Below are 20816 nucleotides of genomic sequence, written 5' to 3'. Positions count from 1 at the left end.
TCTGCACTCAGGAACTAGTGCCCCGGGGACCCTATAAGATAACTGGGAGGTTGAACCCGGGTCAGCGGCACACAAGGCAAAGTGCTATTGCTCTGGCCCTAATTTTTAATTTTTGTCTTGTTTTTTTTGGGGGGGGTTTGTTTGGGGGCCACACCTGACGATGCTCAGGGCTGACTCCTGGCTCAGCACTCAGGAATCACTCCTGGCGGTGCTCGAGGGAACCTATGGGATGCCGGGGATCGAACCCAGGTTGGCCAGGTGCCAGGCAAGCGCCCTCCTCGCTGCTCCTCCGTAGTACGAGCCAGTTTCTGGAAATGTTCCACCCCGAAGGGCTGGTTGGGAGGGTTGTCCCCAAGGCGTGCCGTGCCGGAAACAGGAAGAGGCGGTGATGGGGCTTTGCAGGGGGAGACCCCCTCTTCCTCTCCTCACCTGGGGGCTTCCCTGTGCTCTGACGAGCAGGCGGAGGACAAGGCAGACGTGCTGAACAAGGAGCTGCTCCTGACCAAGCAGAGGTTGGTGGAGACAGAGGAAGAGAAGCGGAAGCAGGAGGAAGAGACGGCCCAGGTAGGGGGCAGCCAGGGTGGGAGTCATCAGGCCGAGCCCCAGACTGTGGGAGGGTGTCAAGAGGGAGAGCACAGTGCTGGGAATTTGCCTCTGCCATCGGAGAGGATTGCGTTTTCTCAGAGCCCAGCCAGTAGGCAGAGTCGCATCACAGGCCAGGCTCATGTCTTTGCTTTTTATTTGTTTGGTTGGTTTGTTGGTTTGTTTTTGTTTTTGCTTTTTTTTTTTAGTCACACCCAGTGATGCTCAGGGTTTCCTCCTGGCTCTGCACTCAGGAATTACTCCTGGCAGTGCTCAGGGGACCCTATGGGATGCTGGGAATCGAACCCTATGGGATGCGGGTCAGCCACGTGCAAGGCAAACACCCTCCCCGCTGTGCTATCCTTCAGCCCCTATCATTTCTTTGTTTTTTCCTTCTTTTGCTTTTCTGGTCACACCTGCCGGTGCTCAGGGCTGACTCCTGGCTCTGCACTCAGGAATCACTCCTGGCGGTGCTCAGGGCACCCTATGGGATGCTGGGGATCGAACCCGGGTCAACCACATGCAAGGCAAACACCCTCCCCACTGTGCTATCTCTTGGGCCCTCCAGGCTCATTACTGAGTGCTCTGCCCTGCTGGAGCACCCTACACCTGGAGTGAAGGACACCCACCCCATAGGGCTGAGAGAGGAGATGCTGCCAGGGGTGTCATCCTCAGCCTCTCCACTCAGGACCTTGAGGTATCAGGACACCAAGCACCAACACACGGCCTCGCGACCTGCCAGGAAAACATATCCCTGACATCCTGTAGCACCCTCCAGAATCCATAGAAAGTATTAATGTGATTTTTGGAAAATGGGAAAATGATACAATGACTCTTGGTAGTTAATGAACTTGGGCTTTTATTGGGGTGGGCTTGGGGTAAAGACACACGCAGTGATGCTCAGGAGTGAGCCCTGGGGGGTCCCAGGGGCACTGCAGGCTATGCAGAGGGTCCCACCAGGTCACCGAATTGCCCACCCCGCCTCTCTGGCCTCGGGTCATTTCGCTTGATCCCGGCTGAAAGTGGGCAGAGAATGTGCCAGGCAGCCGTGTGCGTTTCTGTCCTGTCACCAAGGCACCTCTGTGAGGCGCAGATGCAGCTGATCCTGAGTCCCTCAAGCCTGCAGGGGCCTTAGAATGACACAGAAATACACTTGGGGAGGCCTTGGCGCCACCATCAGGTGCTGGCGCTGGTGGCTGAGCGCGTCCCTCTCAGCGCCGCCTGACCCGACTGTCTTCCCCCGCTGCCGTGTCCTCCGGGGCTGCTTCTGTCCAGCTAGGTCTTCACTTGGAAGAACAACTTCCTTCCTTTTCCCCAGAGCTTGTTTCGTCATGCCTGCCTTTACCTTTTTGGCGTATGCCACGCAATTGTTCGTTTTTGTGAGTTCAGAATGGTGGGGTGCGCAACGCGTGGGTTCAGTGACCAAGAGCCACCTCCCCAGGAGAGGAGCAAAGAGACGGAACCAGACTGATAAAATGGCCTGTTTAGGGGCTGGAGCAATAGTACAGCTTGGGGGGGGCATTTGCCTTGCATGCAGTAGTCGACCTGGGTTCGATTCCCAGCATCCCATAGGGTCCCCGAGCACCACCAGGCCAGGAGTGATTCCTGAGTGCAGAGCCAGGAGGAACCCCTGAGCATCCCTAGGTGTGACCCAAAAAGCAAAAAAAAATTTTAAAAGCCCATTTAAGGCAGAACTGTTAGCATGCTTATAGCACTTCTGAGGGGGTTCAAGGTACGGGGCTGTATGTAGGTGTGACTTACAGAGGGAAAGCGTTTTGGTGGAGGCCTTTCTCTTGGGTGGATTGACTCAAGGAGACGGTCTGGCTCCCAGAAACATCTAGATGCTTTTCTCTTTTTCTCTTTCCCTTTAGTTGTACATACGAAACAATTAAGCTTGCTTCCTATTAATTCTTGCAGTTATTCAGATACACAGTAAGAGATACAGATAAGATATAGAACCCCAAACCGAGTTCCCTGGGCTCTGAGGGCAAGCAAGGCCTTTACCATAAATCCCAGACTAAGTGCTCAGGCCGGTTCAGCTTTTCCTTCCCCTTGGGGGTCCTGTCTCTTAAGTCATAGCAGCTTGCAGCAAGACCGTGCTTTTCTGCTTTCTAGACTGTCCCATTTCCATGCTGGGGTAGCTTTGCTGCTTGCCCCGGGTCCATCCCAGTCCCACAGCGGGACCTGTCTGTGTGGTGTTAGAAACTATGGCAACCGAAGCCTGAAGTCAAGTAATTATGACGAATGCCCAGGGGTAGATATATTTCAGAGTCAATCAACTCCCAAGTATTCAGAGCACCGCATTAATGGTCCTTCTGTGTTTAAGCAAAGAACATTCTTCTATAGCAAAATATGGAAAAGTTACAGGGGAAATAGGAAAGTGAGTCATTTACTACAAATACAAAGTCCAGAATCACCTAAGTCACCAAGCTTGACTTGGGGAATTGTAAAGCACAAAGAGAAAGGTTAAAGGTAAACCCAGGGGTGCTGGAACAATAGGGGAGGGCGTTTGCCTTGCACGCAGCTGACCCCGGTTCCCCAGCATCCCATAGGGTCCCTCGAGCACCGCCAGGAGTGATTCTTGACTGCAGAGCCAGGAGTCAGCCCTGAGCATCGCCGGGTGGGAGTCCCAAAAAGCAAAAAAATAAATAAAATGCAGACTAGTGGCTGAAGTGATAGCAGTGTGGGGAGGGCGTTTGCCCAGCATGTGGCCGACCCGGGTTCGATTCCCAGCATCCACAGGGTCTCCCGAGCACCGCCAGGAGTAATTCCTGAGTGCAGAGCCAGGAGGAACCCTGAGCATCATGGGGTATGACCCAAAAAGAAAAAAAAAGAAGATAAATTCAGGGGATTGGCAGTACTCATAAGACCACTGCAAACTTGTCTGGGAGAAGGAAAAGGGGCCATTCACTGACGAAGCCTAAAACACTTAGGGTTAAAATCCATCAATTTTTACATGACTATAACTATCTATAGAGCTGGCAGGCTACAAAAATAATCATGGTTTGAAACCAACAACAGCCATGGTTTTTGCTCTTGGTTTAAAACAGTCGCCATGGTTTCAGCTTAGCTTTCATGCGCTAGTATTCTAGGGACTGAAGCAGATAACTGCATTAGGGGCCCATGTAGCTGCTTCTAGTGTGACTGGCTTTGTCCCTGCATCTCCTGACCTTGGAAGCTCTCACCTTCCTCCAGAGGGGAGGAGTAGGGGGCATTTTCTTCAGGAGACCATCGTGCTCCCATGGCTAGATTCCCGCTCTAGGACAGAGAGCCCCCAAACGACCACCCATGTCGCTAGGCATGTTTGAAGTCAGTGGTGCAGAATGGGTCGCCGTGTCTAGCGCATACACCGTGTCTCTGAGGGGCTTCTGTTTGGCGGCCATCAGGATGCGACTTCAGGCAGGAAAGTGTGACAGTGACGACCCTTGCTGTGGGTCGGGCAGACCTGAGCTTAGATGATGTTTAGAGACGCTTCCCATCGTCCTGAGCCTGCATGTTTCTTGCTGGCTCCTTTCCAGCTGAAAGAAGTCTTCAGGAAACAGCTGGAGAAGGCCGAGTACGAGATCAAGAAGACGACAGCTATCATCGCCGAGTACAAGCAGGTAAGGGGGTTGCAGACAGACACTCTGTCTAGCACAGTGACACCACCTCAGCCATCAGATCTGGTGACTTGCCTCCGTGGCGGTGCTGGCTGTGAACTTGAGAGGTCTGATGGCGCAAGGTGTTCTGTTGGTGACTGACAGTTGTCAGTATAGTGGAACAGGAGGGATCTCTATTTATTTTTATTGGTTATTTTTTGGGGGGGGAGGAAGATCTGTTTTATTTTATTTTATTAATTAATTAATTTATTTTGAATACCCATCCCTCCACCAGTGACCATTTCCCACCACCACGGATCCCAGTATCCCTCCCACCCCCCCATCCCCCCCATCCCACACTGCCTCTGTGGCAGGGCGTTCCCTTTTGTTCTCTCTCTCCTATTGGGTGTTGTGGTTTGTATAAGAGTTAAGCCTGATTTTCAGGGAGAAACGTTGGATGATTTACTTTCCATCGATCACTTTGTATATAGGGAGATGTCACGCAGCCGCGTAAGCGGCCACGAGGTTTGGACTGAGAGTCCTGGTTCTCGCATTCTCGAGCTATGCTTGTAGAGGCTCATGGTCACCGGGGTTCCATCTGGAGGAGGCGGGATGCGGCACCTACCCCATCTGGGACTTCCCGGTGATCTTGGCTCTTTTGGGGACCTGGTGCATTCTCCGGGAGCTGTGGAGCCTCCCAGCGGCCTTTCTTCTCTGCGGCTGTGTGCTGTAAAGATGGCCTTTATTGGTTATTTTTAAATTTATTGAATCACCGTGAGAACAGTTACAAAGCTTTCCTGTTTGAGTCTCGGTCATACAATGATCAAACACCCATCCCTTCACCAGTGCCCATTCTCCACCACCACCAACCCCAGTATACACCCTCTCCCACCCCTACCCCAGCCTGTGTGGCAAATAATTTCCACATTACTCTCTCTCTCTCTCTGCTTTGATTACATTCAATATTTTGACACCAGACCCAACATTATTATTTGGAATTTCCCCCCAATGACCTGCCAAAGAGGCAACATTAGACAACTTGTTTTCTATTGCTGGTTATGAATAGCATATGATGTTATGTGTCTGCTTGCAGCCACATCGTCTTGGAATTTTTTAATTTTTAATAATTAGGTCTGGAGAGATTTCTGTCAAGAGTTACTGGGTTCTGAGATTTATTTGTGTATCTCTAGGATCGTGGCCCTTAAGGAGCTTAATAAGTAGCTGTGGGGGGGGGGGGGAGGACTGGAGCGATAGCACAGTGGGTAGGGCGTTTGCCTTGCACATGGCCGACCCGGGTTTGATTCCCAGCATCCCATATGGTCCCCTGAGCACCACCAGGGGTGATTCCTGAGTGCAGAGCCAGGAGTAACCCCTGTGCATCGCCAGGTGTGACCCAAAAAGAAAATAAATAAATACGTAGCTGGGGGCTGTTCGTGGGCGGTGTCCCAGGATTCCATCAGGGTCGGGAAGGAGAAGGACCAGGACCGTCTCCTCCCCTGTCCCATGAGGCCCAGTGTGTGTCATCATTTCTGACTTTTTCAATGAGTTCTGGAATTTGGCAGCCACCAGGCTTCCTAGGGAACAGGCGAAAGGACAGCGCCCGTTCCCAACTGGGCGGCCTGGCGAAGGTGGCCTAATGCACAGTCCAGAGGCATGTCTGCCGAGAGCCACCCCGTTCCGAGATTTGTTTGTGTGCCTCTAGGAAGGGTCTCTTTAAAACTCAGAGGCGTGACCCCCAGCTCTCCACGAAATGTAACAGGCAGTGGACCCAGCTGGTTGGAGACCGTGACATTATAAGACATCATCTACACGGAAACTGTAGGTCGGAACTGACTGTATTTCTCAGGCGTTGGTTTATTTCAAGGGTAGTTTTACGGTTGGCCCAAAGCAGGAAGATGCTTGTTTTTTAACATCAGGCAGTTCAGCTGGATTGTTTGCAGGCTTGGAAACAAATTCTCCTGTAGAAAGTGGAAACTGAACAAGCAGACATGGTGTCTAGAACAATTTTTGAGCAGGCTAGAATTTCTTTAATTTTTAAAAAAAAGTTTTAAAAATTGAATCACCGTGAGATAGAACATTGCAGAGCTGTTCATGATCGGGTTTCAGTCACACAGTGTTCCAACACCCGTCCCTCCACCAGGGCACATTTCCCAGCACCAGGGTCCCCGGGGTCCCTCCCATCATCCCCCAACTCCCCCCACCCCCAGCCTGTCTCTGTGGCAGGCATCTCTCTCTGTATGTCTTTCTGTGTCTCTGTCGCTGTCTCTCTATGTCTCTCTCTCACCTTTTGGGCAATACAGATACTGAAAGGTTATCCTGCATATCTCTTTACCTACTTTGAACACTCAGTTCTTGTCGTCCGAGGTGATCATTTCCAACCATTATTGTTATACTAGACCCTTCTCTATTTTTATTTTATTTTATTTTGCTTTTTCAGTCAGACCTGGCGATGGTTCCTCCTGGCTCTGCGCTCAGGAATTAACTCCTGGCGGTGCTCGGGGGACCCTATGGGATGCCGGGGATTGAACCTGGATCAGCCACATGTCAGGCAAACGCCCTCCATGCTGTGCTATCACTCCAGCCCTGACCCTTCTCTCTCTTGATAACCTCCATCCCAAACACACACACTCGGGGTTTTAATGCGTTATTTTTTCCTTTTTAAAACAAATAGATTTTATTTGGAGGGTTTTCGAAGGCGTGGAGGGGGAGAGTAACACACTCAAGAGAGAGCCCGGGCTTCTCCGAGGGCAGAGAGAGCCCTGCACACACCCCAGCATCAGACAGGAAAGTATGAAAATCCCCATCTCAAGAGGGGAGATGCGGGCGACACGTGAGCTCAGGTACCACGTGTGCTCGGCCACGTGGGTGCAAGCAGCACATGGACTGGGCCAGCATCTGCGCTTCATGTGTTTTGATAACAGAACAGACCCTTTATTTTTAGCCCAAGATGCACTGTTAAATTTGACGTCCACTGGCTCTTCTGTTCCATTTTACTGAGCAAACATCTTCATTCAGAAGAGAGTGGAACTTGGGCTTTGAAAGCTTGCGCTTCTCTCTGTTCCTTAGCACCATGTCCCCCAGTCAGTGGTCCCAGATGTTATTGCCAAGAGAGTCCTGACTGTCGGCCCACGATCTGAGACCCTTCTCGAACAGGACACTTCCGGGCAGACTCCCAGCACATCCCTGTCAAGTCGAGAGGCTCACAAAGCTCTCTCACAGACCAGAGCACAGCCCAGAAGCACCCAGACTCCCAGGCTTTCTGTTAAGCTGTTTCCAGGCCACTTGATTCCGTGGTGTTGTTTTTTGGTTTTTGGTTTTTTGGGTTTTGTTTTTGTTGTTGTTGTTTTTGTTTTTGTTTTTTAATTTTTATTTATTTATTTATTTTTTGCTTTTTGAGTCACATCTGGTGATGCTCGGGAGTTCCTCCTGGCTCTGCACTCAGGAATCATTCCTGGCAGTGCTGGGGGGACCCTATGGGATGCTGGGAATCGAACCCGGGTCGGCCGCGTGCAAGGCAAATGCCCTCCCCGCTGTGCTATCGCTCCAGCCCGATGCTGTGGTTTTTATTCTCTTCTAATCATTTTGAAGGTTTTACCTCTTCATAAGAAAATTCTCCTAGTTGATAGCACAGCTGGTAGGGCGTTTGCCTTGCAGGCGGCCAACATGGCCGACCCGAGTTCGATTCCTCCGCCCCTCTCGGAGAGCCCGGCAAGCTACCGAGAGTATTGGATATGCCAGACACAGTAACAACAAAGTCTCCAATGGAGACGTTACTGGGCCCGCTCGAGCAAATCGACGATCAACGGGAGGGCCTTTACCTTTACCTTTACCTTTAGTTGAAAACAGAAACTTTTCTCTCTTCTTGTCATAATACATAATTTTTTAATACATATAACTCATCTATTTGTAAAGAATTTTTTGAGTTGAATCGCTGTGAGATTGACCTTGACAAAGCTGTTCATGATTTGGGAAAACAGAAACTTCCTGGCTGAGAGTTGTCCCTTTAGATCCCCAGCATCAGTGCCCCACACAGAGCAGCGACTCCCCAAGACTCTGCAGTTCCATTCGGTGGGACAGACAGTGCCTCTGCACTGAGGCCAAAGGCCGGTGTCAGGGACGTGGACTCTCCCCCCTCCCCCCCCCCCGCGCCTGTCCCCTGGCTCTGCCAATGGCCTCCGCAACTTGCAGCACCAGGGACCCACCAGTGATGGAGGGGCCAAACCACGCTTGCCTGTGGCATTTTTTCTAGTCAAGCTCTTTCCTCTCCCTTAGATCTGTTCCCAGTTGAGCACCAGGCTAGAGAAGCAGCAAGCGGCCAGCAAGGAGGAGCTGGAAGTGGTGAAGGTAAGCACGGCGTGGGTGGTGACGTGGGGACCGGGAGGCAGACGCTGGGGGCATCAGAGCTGGGCTCAAAGCACCTGTTGGTTCTTCACCCAAGTGTTTAGAGGGATTTAAAAGACAAAGTTGTAGCATCCATTTCAATGCTATGCCCCCTGGTGGCAAAACTGTTGATACTGGGTGAAAAAGCAGTTCCTCTATTCTCTAGAAACCTACACGCTCAATCAGACGGACTCGCGTGAAGAAGTAAGGCTGGTCCACCCAGCATCTTGGGGCCACATTACAGAAATCACAGTTATCATACTAGAATGTCGTCCCGTTTCATTGCATTTCCAGGTACCTAAGTGGGACGAGTTGTTCACCTCTCTAAGCTATATTTTATATTCTGTCAGAGAAAACATTCCCCACCTCCCCAGGTCATCTGGAAAGTCAGAGGAGGCTTAGTGTTTAGCTTAGTACTCAGCACAGGTCAGTGTGCTACAGACACATTTCTTTCTTTTTTTTTTTTTATAAAGTGGTTACCAATATTTGATTATATTTAATATTCGAACACCAAGTCCCACCACCATGACACCTTCCCACCACTATATTTGATATGTTTCCGTCCCAAACCCCAACCCCTGCCCCAAAGCAGAACCAAAATAATTCATTTTGTGTTGTTCGTTATGAATAAACTGCTGAGATTGATCCAAAAAAAGTTTTCTTAGAGGAGTGTGAAGATTGTTGTGTCTCACCCAGGGTCCATTAAGCCTGTCTATAAGAAACTGTTAACATGTTGTTATGTTGTTGAAGGTTGAGACTTGTGTGTGTGTATGTGTGTATGTGTGTGCGTGCGTGTGTATGTGTGTAAAAATATACTTCCCTCTAAGATCGATTGCCTTCTACTTTAAACCCCATCAAATGTGGTACTTGGCATATGGGTGGATGTTCCAGGAATAGGTTCCCTCATGGGTGAGGCATGGCCTGAGCGTGTGGAGAGCGGCCGTGAGCGTGGTGGTGGTTGAATTCTGGAGGTTTTCGGTTTGCCAGGGCTGGGTCCTGAGGGTTGGGGAAGGGCCTCACCCACCCCCCTCCAGGGTGCCCCGAATGAAACAGCCCAGTGCGGGGTCCAGCAGCATGGCTCTGGTCTGTTGGCTTGTGTCCTTCTATGCTCTCTCGATACATTTCTTACAACAGGAAAATTGCAAGTTGTAAATTGAAAATGTACCCATTAACCTGAGATTGCTTAGAATTTAGTTGTCTTCATCCCTGTGTCTGATAAAACTATGGGATACCTATTTATTTTATTTTATTTTTTTCTTTTTGGGTCACACCCAGCGATGCTCAGAGGTTCCTCCTGGCTCTTTACTCAGGAATCACTCCTGGCAATGCTGGGGGGACCCTATGGGATGCTGGGAATCGATCCCAGGTTGGCTGCATGCAAGGCAAACGCCCTACCCGTTGTGTTATCACTCCAGCCTGGGATCCCCCCCCCCCCTTTTTTTTTTGCTTTTTGGGTCACACCCAGCGATGCACAGGGGTTACTCCTGGCTCTGCGCTCAGGAATTACCCCTGATGGTGCTCAGGGGACCATATGGGATGCTAGGAATCGAACCCGGCTCGACCGTGTGCAAGGCAAAACACCCTACCCACTGTGTTATTGCTCCAGCCCCTGGGATCTCTATTTTTTTTTAATTTATTTTTTTAATAATGAAACACCATGAGGTACAGTTGTAGACTTACAAGTTTTTGTGCTTGGGTTTCAGTTATACAATGATCAAGTACCCATCCCTCCACCAGTGCCCATTCTCCACCCCCACCAATTCCAGTATCCCTCCCACCCTCCATCCTCCCCATCTCACCCTGCCTCTGTGGCAGGGTACTCCCTTTTGTTCTCTCCTTTTGGGTGCTGTGGTTTGCAGAAGAGGCATTGGGTGGCAGTCATGTTCGGTCTAGAGTCTACTTTCAGCATACATCTCCCATCCTGGGAGGATCCTCCCAGCACCGTTTATTGGGTGCTCCCTTCTCCATCTGAGCTGCCTTTACCCCTAGAGTGTGAGGCTGGCCTCCAGGCCATGGAATAAACCTCCTGGTACTTATCTCGGCTATTCTTGGGTATTAGTCTCCTAGTTTGTTACTTTATGTTACCCAAATGAATGCAATCTTTCTGTGTCTATGGGATCCCAATTTTAAAGCAGGCTCTACCCTGCCTTTTTCATCCTCTCTTTGGAGAGAGGGACTTGGGCCACACGGGGTGGCAAAGCTGGGGATGGTTGCGTGCAAGGCCGGGGCCTTAACTGCTGTATGTTAACTCTGACCATAATCATTTGTAGTTGGTGTCTTGAACAAAGCCAGGGATTTATACTGAGCATGTTCTCTTTTTGGGGGGTGGGCCACACCCGAGGGTGCTCAGGGTCATTCCTGGCAGGCTCAGAGACCCTATGGGGGTGCCAGGGATCGAACCCAGGTTGGACGCACTCACGACACAGCCCTACTCTCTGTACGATCTCTTTGGCCCACGAGCGTGTACCAATGTGCACAGCTGTTAGATCTGTGTTTTTCACAGAAACTGTACATGAGTACTTAGAATTTTCCTGCAAGAGTGAGTTACTTCAGGGCTGGAGTGATAGCACAGCGGGTAGGGCATTAGCCTTGCACACAGCCAACCCGGGTTCAATTCCCAGCATCCCAGCGGGTCCACCGAGCACCGCCAGGAGTAATCCCTGAGTGGAGAGGCAGGAATTAGCCCCTGTGCTAATTGCCGGGTGGGACCCAAAAAGCAAAAAAATAAAAATAAAAACTAGAATGAGTTACTACATTTGAATGTGAAATTGAGGAAATGATCCAAAATCATATGTAAAGGCTCAGTTTGGATAGTAGTGACGAAATGGTAGATCAGCAGATAAAGATTATGGAAGAGCTTTCAAAGAGACAATGTGATGCTGTGGACCTGCCTTGGGGAGTTGGCTGTGCCAACTCGAACTGTGAGGGCTACAGCACCGAGAAGAATCACCTTTAGATGTGGATCCACGTTTGATGACGAGCAGTATTTAGAGAAGCACAATATTTTCAGAAGTGGGGGGCCGGAGGGATAGCAAAATGGGTAGAATGTTTGCCTTGCACGCGACTGACTGGGTTCAATCCCCGGCATCCCATAGGGTCCCCCGAGCACCGCCAGGAGTGATTCCCTGAGTGCATGAGCCAGGAGTAACCCCTGAGCATCGCTGGGTCTGACCCCAAAAGCAGAAAAATATTAGTAATAAAAAAAATAGGGGCTGGAGCAATAGCAAAGCAAGGAGGGCATTGGCCTCGCACATGGCCAACCTGGGTTCGATCCCTGGCATCCCATAGGGTCTCCTGAGCACCGCCAGGAGTGATTCCTGAGTGCAGAGCCAGGAGGAACCCCCTAAGCATAGCCGGGTGTGACCCAAAAGCAGAAAAAAAAAAAAGAATGTGGTGTTCAGATTTTTCTTTGAATACCCCGCCATTGATCAAAGCAGGTGGGTAAGCGTCTAGGTGGGGCCGAGGAATTTTCACCTGAGGAGAGAGGCTGGAACGTGGGCACAAGGGGCAGAGAGGAAATAGCAATTATTGGATGACGTAAAATGACTCTCATTGGGGCTGGTGGCGGGGGAGGGGCAGTGCTTAGGGCCTCGTGTTCGTTCAGTCCTCAGCACTGGTAGGCACAGTACCTCCCCCCCCCAAAAAAAAAAATTCTTGAGCATCATTTTCTCCTGTAGGAAACAAACAAAAATAAACAGGAAAAGATTTAAGAACCAGGAGGGAGAAAAGCCAAATACCACCCATCAACATTGGTGATTTGGGCAGAGCAAGAGCACAGAGGAAAGGACATTTGCCTTCTGGGATCGACCCAGGTTCAATCCCCGGCATCCTTTAGGGTTCCCTGAGCACCGCCAGGAGTGATTCCTGAGTGCAGAGCCAGGAGGAACCCCTGAGCATCGCCGGGTGTGACCCAAAAAGCAGAAAAATAATAGTAATAAAAAAAAATAGGAGCTGGAGCGATGGCAAAGCAAGGAGGGCATTGGCCTCGCACGTGGCCGACCCGGGTTCAATCCCCGGCATCCCCTAGGGTCCCCCGAGCAGCACCAGGAGTGATTCCTGAGTGCATGAGCTGGGAGGAACCCCTGAGCACCGCCAGGTGTGACCCCCCCCCCAAAAAAATTTTTTTTTCCAGAAGTGATTTGAGTTCTGAAATAATCTGATAGCGGTTCTCTCGGTGATTTCAGGGTAAAATGATGGCATGTAAACACTGCAGTGACATTTTCAGCAAGGAAGGCACTTTGAAACCCGCCGCCGGAAGCAGGGAGGACCGGGGGATGGAATCCGACGACGAGAAGGATTCGCTGAAGAAGCAGTTGCGGGAGATGGAGCTGGAGCTGGCGCAGACCAAGCTGCAGCTGGTGGAGGCCAAGTGCAAGATCCAGGTCGGAGGCTCGAGGGAGGGTTGGCCAGGGAGAGTCCTTCATTCATTCATTCATTCATTTATTAGCTTCTTGGGTCCCACCCGGCGAAGCTCAGGGCTGACTCCCGGCTCTGCACTCAGGAATCACTCCTGGCGGTGCTCAGGGCCCCCTATGGGATGCTGGGAATCGAACCCGGGTCAACTGCGTGAAAGGCCAATGCCCTCCCCGCAGTGCTATCACTCCAGCCCCTAAACATGTTATCTTTTTTATTGTGGAAGCAGGGAGGGGACCATCTGCCAGGTGAATGGAACTGAAGCCATCCTCTTAAAACTTGAGATAATCCAGCGGTTAAGGTACATGCCTAGCAAGATGGGGGTTCGATTCCTGCCACCGCATGGTCCCCTGAGCACCACCTGAGTGGCCCAGGTGTCCCCACATCGTGGGGCTCCAACATTGTATCCAGGCCGGTTAGCCATGGACTGCCCAGGGCTCCCCTGAGCACTGCTTGGGAGCAACCCCCCTCCCCCAAATAAATGTTTTTACCTCAGGGTGCAATTCAAACTTGAAATTCAAGATGTGTTTATCGTTATTGTTTGGTTTGTTTTCAGGCTACACTTGGCAGGGCTTGGGGCTTACTCCTGGCACTGTGCTCAGGGAACCATGCAGGATGCCAGAGAGGTTGAACCTGGGTCATCCACTCAAGCACCCTACAGGCTGTTCTGTTGCTCCAGCCCCCCCTTTTTTTTTTATTATTTTGAGGAAGCTGGAGTGGGGGAATCGCATTTCAGAGATGCTCAGGGGGACCCTGGTGGTACTCAAACCAGATGCAGTGCCTGGCTTTGTGGGATACAAGGAATTAAGTCCCTTCCCTCCTAAGGCAAGTCCCTCTCTGGCCAAAGGGAAGTTTGTTTATTGATTGATTGATTGATTGATTGATTGCTTTTCGGGTCACACCCAGCGATGCTCAGGGCTTACTCCTGGCTCTGCACTCAGGGATCACTCCTAGCGGTGCTCGGGGGACCCTGTGGGATGCTGGGAATCGAACCCGGGTGGGCTGTGTGCAAGGCAACTGCCCTACCCACTGTGCTATCGCTTTAGCCCCACCAACAGAAAGTTTTGTTCCACTGTTTTGAGAAAATAGAATTCTGAGTTCTAGAAACAGCTCATTTTGCTCTAAAGGTTTTTCTTACTTTAGGCAAACCTTTTTCTGGGTCTTGTGAGAGGAAAGTGATGGCCCCAGGGAGCTGGAGAACCCAAGAGGCCGTATTGGGGGCGTTGAACAATAAACACGTTTGTCTAACTCCGATTCTCTCTGTTAATCAGGAACTTGAACACCAGAGAGGAACCCTCATGAACGAAATCCAAGCGGCCAAGAACTCTTGGTTTAGCAAAACCCTGAACTCTATCAAAACGGCCACGGGCACCCAGCCCCTACCGTCCCCGCCGGCTAGCCAGCCCCCCAAAGAGAGCACCTAGTTCCTGCCCGTTCCCGCACAAGAGCACAAACGATCAAAGCGACGGAAACCCATGAGGCCTCTCCCTGCGTCCCTCTGAGAGGAGGTCACAGAGGCCCGAAGCCAGCCAGCACATTTCAGTAGCTCCCTCTCCACCCACGACCTTCCCGGAGGCCGTGCGCACAGCACCCAATTTCCGTTGCGTGTGTGTTCGAGTCCCCGGGTGGAGGGTCCTGCCAGAGCATCAGTGTTTGCACATTATTTTCTCTGCCTGATGTTGTGTTAGAAAGAAGTCATTTCAGAACTAAGTACTATGGGCTTAGAATGATCCTTAATTCTTTTTTATCGCCCCTTAAGAATCATTCCAATTCCAAAGTGATAGGAAACTATCACAGCCAAAAGGGAAAGAAAAAAAGAGATACCCGAGATTGTAACCGAATCCTCTTCATTTTCAGGATTTAATTCCGATAGACCACACTGGGGCTGGGGGTGGAGGTCAGCCCAGCCTGCTGTCAGGTTCTTCTTGAAAAACTAGGCCCTGGACAGAGGCCATCCTGTCCACAGAGAACAGCCCTGGGATTCAACAGTCCCCAAAGAGAATTCTTTTCTGTGAGGTGAGGGTGAGAATAGACACTAGAGAACAGGAACCGAGGTTCCGACCCACACAGAATAGAAGGAATCACTGGCCCTCGCCTCCTAACAGACCATGAAGAACCTGACCCAGGAATTGCGAATTCCTGAGTGTCAGAGATTTGACTTCCTGTGAATGGTGTCACAGAGGATTCTGGAAGCAGAGAGCCCGCAGGGGCCCTGCCCAGTGCCTGTGCTACCATAGAAAACAAAACCAGGGGGTGTTTTTCATTTTTTGTTGACATATATTTGCTAAAAAAAAACAAAACACTAATATTCTGTGACTTCACTGAAGTGATGAAATAAGAAACAGAGACCCACTTCACATCCCAGTTCAACGTTAGGCAGTTTCGCCCGATTTCTGTAGCTCCTTAAAACTGTATTCTGTGTCCTCCTTGATGGAGAGGTATAAGTGCGTTTGTAACATTTTTTGATCAAATAGTAAAACTTTTATAGGCATACTCATCTCATGGAAAGGTTAAAAGAATTGTTTACAAGTTGATGGAAATGTTTTTTTCGACTCTATTTAACGTGTCTGTCTGTTTAAATAGTCCTTGCAGGAAATCCTTTGTTAAGGGCAAAAACTGAGAGACCCATTTTCTAAGCTATTTTGGAGGCCTTTGGTTTTTTAATTCCAATCAAACTACTGTCAGTTAGGAATAGGAGCTTTCATTAGTCATTCTCCTTCCTTCACTGAACCTATCCTCTGCAGAAAATTCATCTGTGAAATATGTTGCAAAATTAAAAGCGACATATTCACAGTAGAAATCAGTGTGGAGTCTTGGTGGCCTGGAGCGTGTGCTGCAGTGGAGGTTAGGGTCCCTGTAACCGGATATGGGCGTTGGTTAGCCTTAGCCCATTGTCCCAGTCATCAGATATTTTTCTTAATGGCTTTCATTTTTTGTGCAACATCTTTTAACTGGAATACTAATATGCTCTTACGCGGCCATTCCCCATGTCGGGGTGAGGAAAATTGATGCTGTGATGTCACACGGTGATTGAGCAGATCCTTCATGTGTGTGAGGCCTTGGGCTCAGTTTGATCCCATGCCTCCCCTCCCCACCCCCACCCTACTATCTGATTTCTTTTCTTTAATATGTAAGGGAAATCATTTAGTAGACCGTGTTAGCTTCGCTGGTACTGGATGCGTTTGTTCCAAGAAAACTTGCACCAGCGACCTCGTGCAAAGGGCCAGTCAAATTCAAATGTTCTTTTGTGTTCTGTGACTCTCCCTGAGTTCTCCAGAGCTCCCGTCATCTCCCCCAAACCAGTTCATGTGCCAGAATGCCTCGCCCGCACCCTGGCCCTCTGTAACCGAGGAGAAACAAGGGCTGCCTGCCTGCAAGCTTGTGGGGACCCCTCGCCTTCCTAATCCCTTCCTTTTTTTTTTCTTTAAACAAAATTCCCAGGCACTTACATTCCAAGCTGTCTTGAAGTTTCTCTTAACTCTTTGGAAATACATTAATGCCAACCTTTCCTTTCTGCCCGGTTTCTTTTTTCAGGCAAATGTATGGGTCCCATTCCCAGTGAGGGAATACTCCCCTTCTGAGTCAGTAGCTAAAGTCGAGAGAGAAAAAGAAAAGGTTTTATTTTGTTTTGCTTTGGGGGCCACACCCAGCAGTGCTCAGGGCTTACCCCTGGCTCTGCACTCAGGGATCACTCCTGGCAAGTTTGGGGGACCGTATTGGGAGCAGAGGACCAAACCTGGGTTGGCTGCATGCAAGGCAAGTGCCCTCCCCACTACACCATCTCTCTGGCTCCAAAATAAAAAGAAAACTCAAAACTTGGTATCTATGGTGATTATACCAAATATAGTCACCATATGTACCAATACCACTATTCCAAAACACATCTCTTTCATCATATATTGCTTGAGAAGTCATATATATATATATATATTTTTTTTTTCAGAAAGAGATCAGCCAGTTTAGATATCCAGGAAATGAAATAGTCAAGTTTTCCATCTTTTCCTACAATTCATTGTATAGAACAGTCCTCCAGAAATTCAACATTCTGAAAAGTAACGATTTTTTCTTTTCACTAAATTCTTCGGAATGATTTAAGGGGTGAAATTTAACCTGATGATTCAGTTCATTACCTTTTCTATTCTGAGACGGTGGCTTAATACATTCTTTAAAAACAAAAGCGACTGAGTTTGCAGTGCATATGTTTGCGAGGCCCACAGCTTGAGCCGTGGCCAAAGTGGTTTTATTTAGATACATTAGAATTCAAGGCAAAGAAGTTCTTACTTCCCGAGCGTTGGGTGTGAGTGTCTATCAGAAGCCCTAATGGTCCCACTGGCCTGTCTTTCCTTCCATCCAACCTTTTTCTCTCCCATCTGTGAAGTTATTTCTTTCGGCCTTTCTTAAAACTTCCCGAGTGAAGTAGGAAAGCAGTCTTTGCGTGCATGTTGAGCTGTTTCATTTTTTAAAAAATCACTTTCATACCATGTATCAATATTTATTTTTCCTCAAACGTTTCCATTTTTCTTAAAGTATTTCCTAGTTAATAACTAGTGGCTTCATTTCCTTGCTGAAGTAAGAAGACCAAACGGATAGAGTTTAGGGCGTCAGAGTGAGACCCTTAAAGGAATGAAGCCACTGTAATGAAGTCAGGGGTTCTCTTTTTCTTTTCTTTTCTTTTCTTTTTGGAATTTTTGCTCAAACCTGGCGATGCTCATGGGTTGGTTACTCCTGGCTCTGCACTCAGGAAATTACTCCTGGCAGTTCTCCGGGGACCCTATGGGATGCCGGGGATTGAACCCAGGTCAGCTGCGTATAAGGCAAACGCCCTCCCCACTGTACTATCGCTCCAGCCCCATCTCTTTTTATCTTTAGCCGGACAGTCCACCCACTTCTGCTAACAAGGTGACTGACTCATTTCAAGGTAAAATAAGGAACATCTGAAAATAACCTTTGTCCTCCCTGGAAAGAGCACTTTTAATGAGCAGGTTGATTCTATGGCATGGCTTTAGCAAGGGCTCCAAGTCCCCAGAGAGAATGAACACCCTCCGAATCTGAACACTGGCGTGTGTCCGCTAGCAAGACTCTTAAGGGGGCCCGTGTTCGAGAAACCCAGGTGCATGCCTGGAGTCGCAGAGGTGACAAGGATCTGGAATTGGAAGTTCAAGACTGGGGTGCCAAACTTTCCTCTCTCTGCTTCTGCCAGAAAGACCACGTCAGTCTGATTTTGATTGAAGTCTCTCTCTGCTCTAAACACAGTTCCTCCCAGCCCTGGGTGTGCACTAGAGCTATTCTGGAAAAGCTTAAGAAATAATTCAGTGGCTAAAGGATATCTAACAGTCTTTTCATGAAAAATGCAAACTTCTATAGCTGTATTAGATAGGAAATGCACTGTTGCACTGTTCTCCCGTTGTTCATCGATTTGCTCGAGCGGGCTCCAGTAACGTCTCCATGGTGAGACTTGTTGTGACTATTTTTGGCATATCGAAGACGCCATGGGGAGCTAGATAGGAAATAAAATGAAAGAAATTGGAGGGACAGAAATGCATCGACTCGCTGGCGTCGTGAAAGCACAAGAATAAAAAAAAGCTGGAGTCGGTCCCAGAATCCAAGATGTCCCAATAGCCTTTTGCTTCCGTTTTCTCTATTTTTGGTATTATTGCAAAATGTAAGGATGCTTGAGTTCAAGCGAGGGGGAAAGTTTCTCAAGTTTCTGACTTCCTTTCTTGCAACTCCTCCTTTCTTTGCTGGGGAGGTAGCAGATAATCTGCACATTTATTTTTATTAATCTTGTTTCTGCCCATGACTTCTTGAATGGAACTAGTTCTGGAATAAAGTCGATGAGCCCCCCCCCCCCCAAACTGTGCTGGCAACACAGCAGTGAGAACCCTTCTCCTCTGTACACACTGGCCAAGTAGGCGTTTCCGTAATTCTATGTTATGTATAGTACACTCTTTCATGTAATGTAATGCTTGTTAAGAGAAGTGCAATTTATTGTATATTGTCTCAACAGATGTTTACTTTTCTAATTGTTTTGAACTTGAATTGGATTAGTATCTCGTTTTTCCTGTGTGAATGAAGCCTTGTGAAATAAACAGATGCAGTCAGGAAGGTAACGGGGCCTGTTCTGTGAGCCAGTGATGTTTCATGATGTTGCTTCTTTTTATTTATTTATTTATTTATTTATTTGCTTTTGGGGTCACACCTGGCGATGCACAGAGGTTCCTCCTGGCTCATGCACTTAGGAATCACTCCTGGCAGTGCTCGGGGGACCCCATGGAATGCTGGGAATCGAACCCAGGTCAGCCGCGTGCCAGGCAAACGCCCTTCCCACTGTGCTATCGCTCCGGACCCCATGGGGTTGCTTCTGAGTGGTCCCTGCTGCACTGTGAGGAACATTTGTGCCAAAACCCCACAGATAACAGCTTTAATCTCAAACATCGTGCTTATGGGACACTTAGCTTCTCTGACTCTAGACTCGGGCCAACTTAGCAAGAGAAAACACAAAGGCATTAGTTGGCGCCACCCTATGCCGGAGAAATGTCAAGCCACCAACAGATGAACCGGTGTGTGATCTCCAAGCAGCTAGGAGAAATCTTGTGGCTCTCTCTTGCCACCTGCGTTGAGTGATCTCGAACCACTTCCCCACCCGGGACGGCCAATGCCATCAGCAGCCGAAGGAGGAAATGAGGGCCAGGCTGATTGGTGACCAGTTGCCATTTATTCCATTCTCCCTAGGTGCCTGTTCCAGTCTCACTAAGCCCCTGATTCCTGTCTCCTCCTATCTCTCCCGCTCATCTCTCCGTGCTCCGACTCACACCTTATTCTCTCTAGCCTCTCCGTCTTTCCACATTGGGGGTAGCCACCATACCCTGTCCAGTACCACAGTCAGCATATGAAATCCCTTCTTCCGTTCAAGGGCAAAATACCACTTAGGGGTGTTTCTCCTCTCCTTAGTCCAATAACTTATCTTAATGAACATCTTTTTTTTTTTTTTTTGCTTTTTGGGTCACACCCGGCGAAGCACAGGGGTTACTCCTGGCTCTGCACTCAGGAATTACCCCTGGTGGTGCTCAGGGAACCATAATGGGATGCTGGGAATCGAACCTGGGTCGGCCGCGTGCAAATCAATCACCCTACCCACTGTGCTATTGCTCTTGCTCCTCTTAACGTCTTAATTCTGCTTCTTACTATTAGTTATTTTGTATGGACACAGTAAGAGATACATTGAGCTTGTAGGGTGGCTCTCCTGGAGACATCTCCCTACAGATCTCAGACTACAGGCCAGATTAGTCTTTCCTAACCCTAGCAGGGTCCTAATCCAGCTGTTAGTTTTTGGATCATGACAGAATTTGTCCATGACCATCTTCTTATAGTTAAGTATTGTGGAGCTTTGGCCCATTTCGATGCCAGGGTAGCTCATAGCTTGCCCTGGGTCCATCCAGTCCCTTGTCGGGACCCTGCTTTGGGGGTGCCAGGAACTAAGGGCAACTGAGGCTTAAATCCAGAGAATAGATGCCGACTAGGGGTGAATATTATTTGGAGCCAATTAACTCCCAAGTTACAAAAGCATTAACTGACTTCTGTGTCTATACAAAAAGGACATTGCTCTGAATTAACTATGCAAAGGACTTACGGAGAAGAGAAAAGCAATATTTACAAGTTAACAGAGCCCGATTAATAGATAAAGGTAATTGACCGGTTGGGGGAAGCAGAGCACAAAGAAAGAGGTTACAAATAAACACTGAGGAATAGGAGCACTGTGATGGGAGTAACCCAATAAACCTAAGCGCCCTGTGGCAGGCAGAAAGAACAAACCAATGTTATCCTACAACCAGCGTCTCCATGTATGCAATTAGGGGTTTGCTG

At 49.0% G+C, this 20816-nt stretch overlaps 1 protein-coding gene across 3 annotated transcripts in view; it reads left to right on the top strand.

Annotated features, from left to right (window-relative positions):
* The window catches only part of RABGAP1L (RAB GTPase activating protein 1 like), a 393084-nt gene extending 378319 nt beyond the window's left edge, over window positions 1–14765 (top strand). The window contains exons 22-26 of one of the 3 annotated variants that reach the window (XM_056108612.1): window positions 460–564; window positions 4101–4184; window positions 8433–8504; window positions 12725–12922; window positions 14225–14765. In XM_056108612.1, the coding sequence (XP_055964587.1) occupies window positions 460–564; window positions 4101–4184; window positions 8433–8504; window positions 12725–12922; window positions 14225–14377 (612 nt within the window). In that variant the 3' untranslated portion in view covers window positions 14378–14765. The remainder of the gene's footprint in view (window positions 1–459; window positions 565–4100; window positions 4185–8432; window positions 8505–12724; window positions 12923–14224) is intronic. The other 2 variants (XM_056108614.1, XM_056108615.1) reach the window with 2 other exon arrangements.
* Window positions 14766–20816: the final 6051 nt, after the last annotated feature.

This window comes from Sorex fumeus, unplaced genomic scaffold, assembly GCF_029834395.1.
Source record: "Sorex fumeus unplaced genomic scaffold, SorFum_2.1 ptg000226l, whole genome shotgun sequence".
NCBI lineage: Eukaryota > Metazoa > Chordata > Mammalia > Eulipotyphla > Soricidae > Sorex > Sorex fumeus.
Note: the sequence above shows the minus strand (reverse complement) of the source record. Positions and strands in the feature narration are given on the sequence as shown.